Source organism: Morone saxatilis, unplaced genomic scaffold (assembly GCF_004916995.1).
Source record: "Morone saxatilis isolate NCDOM2014 unplaced genomic scaffold, NCSU_SB_2.0 Contig9, whole genome shotgun sequence".
Lineage (NCBI taxonomy): Eukaryota > Metazoa > Chordata > Actinopteri > Moronidae > Morone > Morone saxatilis.
The window spans coordinates 1,955,258-1,966,102 of NW_023340268.1; the positions used below are offsets into that span (position 1 = coordinate 1,955,258).

General features: G+C 39.4%; 1 protein-coding gene across 2 annotated transcripts in view; it reads right to left on the minus strand.

The window, feature by feature from the left end:
• Positions 1 to 352: 352 nt before the first annotated feature.
• iffo1a (intermediate filament family orphan 1a) overlaps positions 353 to 10,845 on the minus strand; it is a 17,489-nt gene continuing 6,996 nt past the window's right edge. The window contains exons 2-9 of one of the 2 annotated variants that reach the window (XM_035682056.1): positions 8,992 to 9,052; positions 8,272 to 8,367; positions 7,556 to 7,696; positions 7,294 to 7,478; positions 7,075 to 7,192; positions 5,434 to 5,535; positions 4,821 to 4,951; positions 353 to 4,086 (exon numbers count right to left, since the gene is read on the minus strand). In XM_035682056.1, the coding sequence (XP_035537949.1) occupies positions 3,933 to 4,086; positions 4,821 to 4,951; positions 5,434 to 5,535; positions 7,075 to 7,192; positions 7,294 to 7,478; positions 7,556 to 7,696; positions 8,272 to 8,367; positions 8,992 to 9,052 (988 nt within the window). In that variant the 3' untranslated portion in view covers positions 353 to 3,932. Of the gene's footprint in view, positions 4,087 to 4,820; positions 4,952 to 5,433; positions 5,536 to 7,074; positions 7,193 to 7,293; positions 7,482 to 7,555; positions 7,697 to 8,271; positions 8,368 to 8,991; positions 9,053 to 10,845 lie in introns of both variants that reach the window. The other variant, XM_035682055.1, reaches the window with a different exon arrangement.

Below are 10,845 nucleotides of genomic sequence, written 5' to 3' on the forward strand. Positions count from 1 at the left end.
TAGCTTTAACCTGCACTTGACCCGAGCGTTTACACTGACAAACAAAGCCCTGACAGTCTTCTTGCTTTCTTCACAGCCACTGGATAAAAACCAGATTTTAGATTAAAAGTGTCAGTCCTGCAGTGGTTGAACTTTTAAAAACTAGAGCCGATTAAAACGTGTCGATATGTGAGACAGTGGATGTAAATACTGTGTAAATACTTTTATGAATGAAAAAACTAGTAACTGTAAATGTGTAATAAAATGTGGTGGAATCAAAGTATATTGTAGCTCCAATCCAGTGGAAATCCAGTAAATAATGTTTGGGCATGTCTGCCGCTGTAAACAAACTCTCACAACAGAGGCTCTTTCAGTCTTTTATTCTGTGCAACTTTTCATTTTGCTTCAGTAAATTGATCATTCAGCTCTGCACACTGTGACTGAGGAAAAAACAAACGTTAAAGACCTCATGAAAAACCCTTGTGGCGTGATGGAGAATTCAATCCCAGCTCATAAAATCCCCCAAACAGCCACAGAGAGCTCAGAAACTGTGTTCTTCAGCTTATTTGGCTCCTGCTGTCTACTTCCTGTATAATCTAAAGCTTTTATCTCCACCACACGGTCTAACTCGCTTTCATGAGGTCCTCAAGTCTTTTTTTTTCCTTTCACACTTATTATTTCAGTTTTCTCTCCACAGATTCTATTTACATTCTGATAATATAGATGTCAACAGTTCCGGTTAAGCAGCATCTGTACACAGTTTCACGAGGTGAGTGATGTTTGTCTATTTTGCTTTAATGTAGACTGTACACTTGCAAGTTGCTTTGTTTAGTTTCTCCTTGACATTAAAGGAACAGTTCTCAATATTTTAGTCCATTTCTTCTCTGAGCACTAAGAACTATCTGTAAAAAGTGTAAAATTAAAGTGTAGTATACGGAAACAAGCATTTTCAGGGTTTATTAGTCTCATTTTGATGTGATTAGAAGTGTGCTCAGTGGAGAAAACAACAGGACTAAAACTGAAAGTGTTCCTTTAATGAGTCTGTTTTCTGTGGTGAACATGGCAGGTTATTGATAAGCAGACATTCATTTAATCACAGATGTGTTTGAAAAGGTAAACTGTGACACGTTGGTTGCTGCATGTCAACAAAAAGTAAGAAAACTGGCACAGACAAAGTAAAAATCCTGAATTTTAAACACACCTCCTGCAAAATGGCTTCAATCTTCCACATAAGTACCTACGTCTTCAAAAAGTACCTCACCTTTTAATCATTGCTGCAGGTGTATTTGCTCTCAAACAACTACAGAAAGACAACTGTTCTTAGTCGCTATGATACTACTAATATGTCTAATTCAGGTCATATCAATAACGCTAAAACTAAAAGATGGTCTAAAGAAAATGGTAAACTGCACTGCTTTTGGCTAAACTTACATCAGAAGAACATGAAGCTTACAGCATTATAGTTGAGCATTATACACAGCCTCATTATGTACATTAGATACAATATTTAGCCTTTACAAACTGTACATTTTTTGAGGACAAATACCTTTTTAAAATAGTTTATTTTTTTTCACTTTAGTAAAAGAAAAAATGCCCTTAAATTTCTGTTGTCAACTGTCTCAAAATCACAGACGAGTTCGTTTTCTCTAACGAATCTGTCGCCAGTTATTTCTGCAGGACAAATGTAGGAAATGTGTCGCGTGGGACTTTAAGAGCGATGATTCTCCATTAGTGCTGAGAGCGGGGACGTTGGCTTGTGATTGATGGCACATAAATACGACACCTTCCCTTAAATTAAGCAGCTGTGAGAATCCTTGGACTCTAAAAACTAAACTCACACTCAGTTAAGCAAACAGACTTCGGTTATAAGCTGTAAAGAACTGACAGTTTAATGACTGACAGAAAATTAATCAGAAATAATTTTGATAATTGTTTAGCAATTTTTAGGCATAAATACCCCACATTGGCTCCTGGAATATGAATATTTGCTTGTTTGTTTTCTGTGGGAGCAAACTGAAGATCTTTGGCTTTTGACTGTTTTTCTTTACATTTTATAGAAATAATGGTAAGATTATTCGATAATGAAAATACGTAATCATTTGTTACAGCCCTATATCTTCGTTTTATACAGGTTATTATTATTATTATTATTATTATTATTATTATTATTATTATTATCATCATTATTATTATTGTCTTTCACCTGTCTAAACCTCCCATCTGTCAAATGTAAAACAGAAAATCTATTAAAATAATCATCTTTTCTTCTTCCTGCTTGATGATGTAAAGAGTCTCAGGAATGGATATTACTGTAGATCAGCCTGTTTACTACAGAATGATATTAACATGGACAGTGTGGTCAGACTGTAGCCAGGGTTTTAGAAATACTGAGTCCAAATTCCTCCAGTAAACCCCCCAAAAATCTGTTTGATCTACCAACATGATGGTATAAATCTGTGGTTCCCAACATTTTCTGGCTTGTGATCCCTTTAAATGAAACCATGTGTACTCACACAGGTTGCCTGAGCAATTAGCAGCAAAGAGTGATTTTAGCCTCTCAGATTGGGTAAATTGTAGAGGCCTGACGAGTCAGAATAACTCTAAAAAAGAGCAAAGATTACAGAATAAAAAAAAAATATATTTTTTACTTTCTTGTCCAATCAGTCATCTTGTGACCCCCTTAGAGGTTTCCAAAGCCGCGTGTTGGGAACTGCTGTCCTAAATGGTGGTTCAATTAATTTCCCACAAATCATGAAATACTAAATCCCCTCATTTCATTTTATTTGAACCCAAAAAGATTCAAAGATTTCCTCTTTAAAAACCCAGCATGTGTAATTTGTCTGTAACGGTAGAACATAAACGGCTCCTTAGTGATAAAATACCAAATTTCCAGAAACAATATTGTTACCTTATTGTCCTCAACGGCTACAACCCTGAGTGTTGTTTAGAGTTTCATATTCAGAGATCTGAGATTGAGTTCCCAAATGTCTACTTTAAAAAATATTCTTTTAACTTCAGTGAATTAAGATGCATTCTCAGGACAGTTTATCAGAGAAGGTGTCATATTTCTCAAATGTTGGATAGCAGTTTAAGGCAAGTTGGGCTTTGATAGTTGGAGATCTGTCAAATAATTGCTGCACCTAAAGTATAATCCCAGAAAATGGCCACTGGGTAGTTTCATATTTTAGGAATTAAACTTTCTGCTGTGCAGGATTATAAAATAAATAAAAATACAAATATAAATAAAAACAAGCACTTCCTTTTTATAATAAGTGGAAACTGATTAGTAAAGCTGTTCATACATATGATCACTCTTAATCACAATGAACAGTTATGTGCAAACTATTTCTTTGTGCCTCTATGTGCGAGGGTCTGAACCTGCAGCTGAAAGGTATTCTTACAGAAAGTGTGCAAATAATTGGCTCCTGCACTAAACTAAATGTGTCCTTTTCATCTCATCAAACAAAATCAGTGAAGATCTTTTTAAAGTGCCATTTTGTTCCGTTTGACCTTCACTAAGGTGCAGTTACCGCTGATGACCACAGGAGGGCAGCAGCGGAACTTCAAGTGAGGAATTATTGCCTTTTTCGATGAAGCTCGAACAGCCTGGAAAATGTTTAATATTTTACATCAGCTTTGTAAGCGAGTTATGGTTTTGTAAGGACATTGGTGTAACTTTATCATAGCTTTCTCTAATTCAGCTGCGGTCATATCAGCTGAGTTTGTACAAATGACCAAACATCATCATACAGGCTGCTTTCAGAGAAGATAAAAAAAACAGTTTACATCTGCTGGTTTTAAAATAATTTCTACTTTAGATAACAGAAACCACTGAAACATAAGTTTAAATGTGTGGAAGTACTACAGTTTTCCTCCTATCAAACAGCACTGGAGGAGGAGAGCATTGGGGTGACGTTAATTTGGAGTACCAGCAGTGTATGTTGGAGTGTGTGTTAGGGTTTCCTCCAGGTCAGAGGAGGGATGGCGGCGTTGGCGTCGCAGTAAGAGTCGCTGCTCTCAGAGTCAGCAGGGAGAGCTGGCTTCTTCCTCTCCTTCTCCTCGCTGTCGGAGTCGTCCACCGGCAGCGTGATGAGCGAGGTGGATTTCCTGTAGAGGGAGAAGACATGAGATTAATGTGGCAGAGTTAAGACTAGCACCAGTTAGTTCCTCTCACGTATAATCCTTATATTCACAGCTGAGTATGTTTTCCTGAAAGATAAATCCTGGAGATCTCTGAAGAATAGGAAGTTGAATGTTTAGAATTCCAGGCCAACACTATTTGCTGGTGCTCTAAAACACCTAAATGAAGAATTTGTTTCCATTTCCAAAAACTGATCTTAGTTCTTAGATCTTATCTTAGTTTGGAACTAAAAACCTGTTGGGTGTAACATATCATTAACAATGGCTTCTATTTCAGTGTCCCAGCATGCACAATCCCAGAGCCCTGAGCACCAAAACGTCTTTCAGAGTATGTATGACTATCTGAGTTTTCTCAAGTCTCTTAATTTAGAAAATGTCTAGTAAAACAATTAGGTACACCTAGCTTAATGCAGTCTAATACAACAACCCTGCAGTAAATCCTACTGATGGCTGCAGTTTGTGATGCTGTTGAGTTTTATTGAGTTTAACGGAGATGTTTCTGTTACTTTGTCCACCCCATTTATACCAGGGGTAGAAGGTGGATAAAATATAAAAAAAAACTCAGTAAAAAGTAACAGAATTTAACAGCATCACAAACTCAGAACTCTGCCGCCGTCCAAAATGAAGTCATCCTAGTTGGATTACACTGCCTCAGGTCCCCTCAGGGAGGGTGTGTGTGTGTGTGTGTGTGTGTGTGTTACCTGTCTCCGCTCTGTGTGATGAGTCTCCTGCAGGTCTCCATCTGGACGTCCAGGCCTCTTTTCATCGAACACATCTCCATGTACTCGTGCAGGTGACGGTTCATGTCGCTCTTTGCTGTGGCCAATTCCAACTGACCAGGAGAGAAAACGCTGTCCGTTAAACCCATGAACACTGACACAATTAGCTCCAATTACTTCAATTAATACCAGTATAGAGATGGGAAGTGGGAGGAGCTATTTCGGGTGCCTCTGGTCCCATTAATTTCTCCCCATAGACAATGTTACGAGACACCGTTAAATCATCAGAACAACTGTGTTACAAAATATCTGGTTCTTGAATCAAAAAGAAGACATTCACTACGATTCCCAGGGTACATTTGGGCTTAAAATTCTGCCAAAATCAATTTATCTTTAATTTCTGGGTGAATTCAGTAACTATGATGCAGCCTTTTGTTCTAAACTGTAATGACAGTGTTGATTCGTGCCTCTACTCCGTGGCAACAAAAGATGGATAAAACATAATTACCTCAACTTTGAGCACTCAAGTTACGAATAAAACCAGTATGATGTATGTATGTTTGTCCCATAATGCAATGCAGAAGAAATGACTCACCTCTATCTGGTCGATGGTTTCCTGGTATTCCTTCTCTCTGGTTTTAAACAGACACTCTGTGTCTTTAATGACCTCTTCAATGGACTCTTCCTGCTGCTGCAGCTGGATACAGTGAGTGGACGTGGAGGAGAGAAGGAATAAAAAAATGTTCATTTCATGTTTATTTATTACATTTTCTTTTTTTATAAAATGTGTGTTTTGGGTCCGGTTGGCATATATGTAACACTTGTTTATCTGTGTCTTGTCACTGGTTAAATTAAACCCTAGTGAGCAGAGTGAAGAAACCAATGGTATGTAGGATCTGACAATATGATATAAATATAGAATAAAAATCACAAACTACAGTCTCAGTCAGAGTGGATCTCCACAAAACCTCAATAGACACAGAACAGTTTACTACATCTGGCAATTAGTTTTGTTTAATTTGGCTGTTTGTTATATAAAATGGCAGAAAAAAAGAACCCAAGGTAACGTCTTATATTGATTATTTTGTCTGAAGAAACAGTTCAAAACCTAAAAGATATTGAAAACATACAAATATAAGAAACAGAGAAAAGCAGCACATCCTCACATTTGAGAAGCAAGAAACTTTGTTGTTGTTGTCATTGTGCATGAAGCTTATTGTGAACATGGCCGTCAACAATAAAGCAGTCTAGTAACTTTGAAAGTTGTCTTCTTGTTGTTTCCTTCATAAATGACTTAAACGATTAAGCAATTATTAAAACACTGATAACTTTTTTCTGGCAATAATAATAATAATCTATCGAGAATGAGATACAAGCTTGCAGTTAAATTAACCAAACACCCTGTGTGAGTGCACCACGGCTGTGTGAAGGTCTTTTAATCTGTTTTGGTTTTCCTGCAGCGTCTTTCAGCTCTACACTAAGCGGGTCGTTACCCTCTCTGGCTTATTTAGTTAAAAACAGCTCACAGGTCACCCGGATGGACTCGAGCTGTCTGCATCATCGCACTGAGCTCAACAACAAAAGCATGAACCTGCTGCCTTAAAAACAGCTGGTCCACCAGGTCAGCTCAGCCAAGTGGGACAAAGTCAAAGTGCCCCTGACAGGAAACACCAGTGGCTTCCCTGACGGTGGGAAAACAGATCTGTACGGAGCTGGGAGGGGACGGTGCTGCTGCAGCCTGAGCGACTCCTGGGTGTTCACTCACTGCTTCTCTATTATACACAGTTCACAAGTTTCATCTAATGCTGCTGTGGCTTTGACGTCTCGCTATATGTTGTTTTTAAGGAATAGCAATAATTAACAATTTCCTACTTCTGAGCTGTCCGTTCTACCACTTTATATTCTAGTTTTTATCAAACATGCACAACAGAAAGCTACCGTATACTGCAGGTGAGCTCAGGAGCCAACCAGTCATTCTGAGCACAACTCAATGTTCTACAGTGAAGCTGTTATGGGAAACGATAACGGTCAATACTTTAAAGCCTGTAAACCTACAACCAATCAGAGCAAACGTGTAACGTAGCGCTGAGTAACAATAGCGAGTTGAGTTGGATTATCTTTGAGATTTGGACAAAACAAGATGTTTGTAGACATATCCTAGAGATACTGAGTGTGCAAAAAGTGAGGGGTATGAAAACGTACGAGTGTGTGTGTGTGTGTGCGCGTGTTTACGGACCTCTCCTTGTGTTTCCAGTCCCAGTGGGTATCCAGGGAAATCTTCCCAGAGCAGAAGAGTCTCCTCCGTCTCCTCCCAGGCAAGACTGTCACAGTCATCCTCAAACTCACACTCCCTCCTGGACACACACACACACACACACAGACACACAGACACACACACATTAGACTACCAGGTTTAACATCAGTTTGTTTAAACGCGATTGGCCAAAACACCTACAGCTGATTCAGCATCCGATGCATCTGCTCGTTGATCTGATTGGCCGACGTGCTGCACGACTCCTCGTCTTTAGCCCCGCCTCCCTCGCTCTCAGACATGCTCAGTTCGTCTCCGTCCCCGCCCTTCGCCGACTGCCCGCTCTGTTTTCTGGCCCGGCCTCCCAGCGTGGAGGGGGGCGTGGCCACCTGCTGGAAGGATACCTGTTTATTTAAAAGTGAAGGTGGATGATTGGTTGCAGACACTCATAACCAAACTAACATACCTGGAACATGTTAATCATGTCCTCACAGTTCCTCTGCTGGGCCACGTCACAGAGGCGGGCGGTGATGTCGATGCGGCGGCAGATATCCATGTCCACCTTCATGGCCTTCTCCTGGATCTTACTGTCCAGATCTGACAGGTTCTAATGGAGAGACAGAAAGGATTCTCACTTATCTCACATCCATCTAAATAATATAAACTGATGTGTTATGTTTACTGTCATGACTCAGCGAGGTGTCCACCAATATGTTACCATGGAGAACAGCTAGGACCAACCAGTCATGGCATACCCTGATCACACGCACTTTCTTCTACATCACAGAGACACAATACACCCTCTGCTAGCACATCCCCAATTATCTCTGATGAGAGCTTTAAAATAAGATTTAAATGGATGAACTCGCCCTGGTAGCTCACCTGGCAGAGCTGCACCGAATGTACCAAGGCTGAGTCCTTGCTGCAGGATCCATAGGTTCATCTCCGACCTGTGGGCCCTGCTGTGTATCATCCCCCCTCTCTCCCTCTCTCCCCCTTTCCTGTTACTCTTAAGCTGTCACTATCGATTAAAAGGCAATAAGCCCCCAAATACTAAATATTAATATTACAAACTTAAAACTAAATGAATCAAAACAAGGGACAAAATCTAAACTGTGGAATATTGTTTATTTCTGAATCTTTTGCTCATTTTACCTGTTTAGAAGCTCAGAGCAGACTTACGTTGCTGACGAGTCCTTTAAAGAGGACCAGTTCGGCCTTCAGCTGCTTCACCCTCAGAGCCAGCTCATCCTGACACACCTCGCTCTCCTGCAGGTCCTGAAAAACACACACAGACACACACAGTATGAAGCTATGTCCCAAATACTAAGATTAATGACAGTGGTTGACAATATTATTCTCTGTCTAACTACAAATATAAGTTTCAGCTACATATCAGACTCCTGATTGCCTACAATCGAAATATAAAAAATGATTTGCTATATCTCCAGTTTGATTAATTACGGAGGAGAATGGGGGCAGAGGATTGTTTCAGGTAAGGCGCATGCTTGAAGTAAGGGACGTACGTTTGTTATCGGCCATTCAAGCAACTACTTCCCCAGAAATCCCCAGACGATTGGTAGGCGCTCTCCGATCTCATTGTGAGAATGTTATTCGCTGTGTATATTGTTATATACGACTTCACATAGCATTTGATGTATTTCAAAATAAAGATAACATGTGCCATAAAGCCAGTTGTTTCCTGCCATTATGGTTTTCATCCTTTGGATGAAGAAGAGGGGCCGAGATGTCTTCAGAAGAACTAGAGCTACATTTTGCAAGCAGGAAAATGCGGCTTTAATTAAAAGCTGATTGCATCTTAAAACCAAAACCATTTCTGAAGAAAGAGAACGTATTAATGGAGTTCTGAACTGGAGCAGTTCGGTAATACAGTCACTTTACCTCCTCCAGTTCAACCACTTTTTCCTGCAGGTCCATTCTGGCAGTGTACTCCTCCTCCCATCTACAACACACACACAGAAAGTAGGAATGTAATAATGCAGAGAATTACACAGATAAATCAGCACTGTAGCATAAAAACAGGCTTGATCATACACACTGCTTCAAAAGCTGTGACACAGGTGGTATAATAGACAATAACAATCTCAGTGCACAACTGAATGTCTGGCCTCATGTGACAGTGGCCTAACTGTCAGGTCGGATGAGATGGGTGAAGAGTTTCAGTCTGTCAAGTCGAGCTTCCTGATCTTTCTCTCTGCAGCTTCAAGGCAAAACCCACCCGTAGTTACCTGACTGACCTACACTGAAAGCTCCTCCTTCCACCACTAGTATTACTCAGCAACGCTTACATAAGAGAGACCATGGAGTGTGCATGTAGAGCCCAAAGAGCATGCTGCCGCACTCAGTCAGTCACTGTGGAGAGGACAGAAATAGACGGAGACTGAGCTGAGTATTCTGAAATATTCTCATGTAATTTCTGATGATAGTCGCTCTATTGTAAAGTCAAATACAAATATAAACTCATGGCAACATACGAAAAAGAAATACATGCAGATTGACTGTGACAAAAGATAACTCATGAGGGGTGGCAATAGGTTAAAGGACTGAATCTTGATTACTTTGGTGTTAGGATGCACCAATCCAAAGTTCTCTCTCAATAGTAATTCCAGTAACTCAACTCAGGAAGTACCAATACAATACCAGTGCTGTCTTTCTCCCACATTTAATTGAAAACCAATATACCTCTCTGAATGAAACTGACTGGAATCATTTTTATATAAGACAACACGAGGCCAGAGATTACTGTGGCAATAAAAACTGAGTTGCTGTGACTGAATGAATGTTAGCGTTACCAATCCGACATACTGAATTTACTTTTCCTCTCTGCCAACAAAAAGTCAGAATTTCTACTTGTCCAACCCTTCATTTCATAAAAAGGTGCCTTTAAAACAAGAAAAAAAGAGTCAGTCTCAGCTAACTTGGACTTCTATTTCAGCTCAAACCAGAGCTGAGTGCAGCTGAGGCCAACATAAACCAACTTAGACTAATACAACCTGAGCAAATTCTGACAATATAGAGCCAAGCCTGACGATCTGAGTCTGAAATGTCCTAAAATGGCCACCATACAGTAGCTAATAACTGGTGCCATCCTCAGGCCAAACCTGTTCAGTTTATGCCCTAGTAGTGCTGACGATAGCGAACACATTTTTGATCTTATTCCAACAAATGCAAATACAAAGCTGATTCATTTTCTTACATACTAGGGGTGTTAGAAAATATCGATACACTTGAGTATGATGATACTATGTTTATGTTTATATTATGTCTATGTTTTATGATACTGTATCGATTCTCAAAAACACTGTATATTTATTTTAAATTAATAGTTTACATGCAAATATTTGTCAATAAAAGTCAATTTTATTACTTTATTTATCTATTCTTGTGAAGATGGCGGTGTGTTCTTGATACTATGAAAAAATTACCACTAAAATTATTATTATTTTTTTTTTAAATCACACTATATCACTTTGCTTACAGTATGGCTATATATTTAATCGTAACCCCTGTATCGTGAGGCATATCATATTACCAGACTCTTAAATAGCATCACTAAATCATCTCAGCTGCTGTTCTGTCTTCTTTTCCATCTTTGTTTCCTTTTTGCTGAGCTGCTGTAGCACTGAAATTATGAGATCATGTCTCGGCTGGATGAACTCAGATCAGATTGCCAATTTAAGTGTTCAAGTCACATATAGGTTACAGTGAAACATGCAGATTTTTTGGTGTTTATAC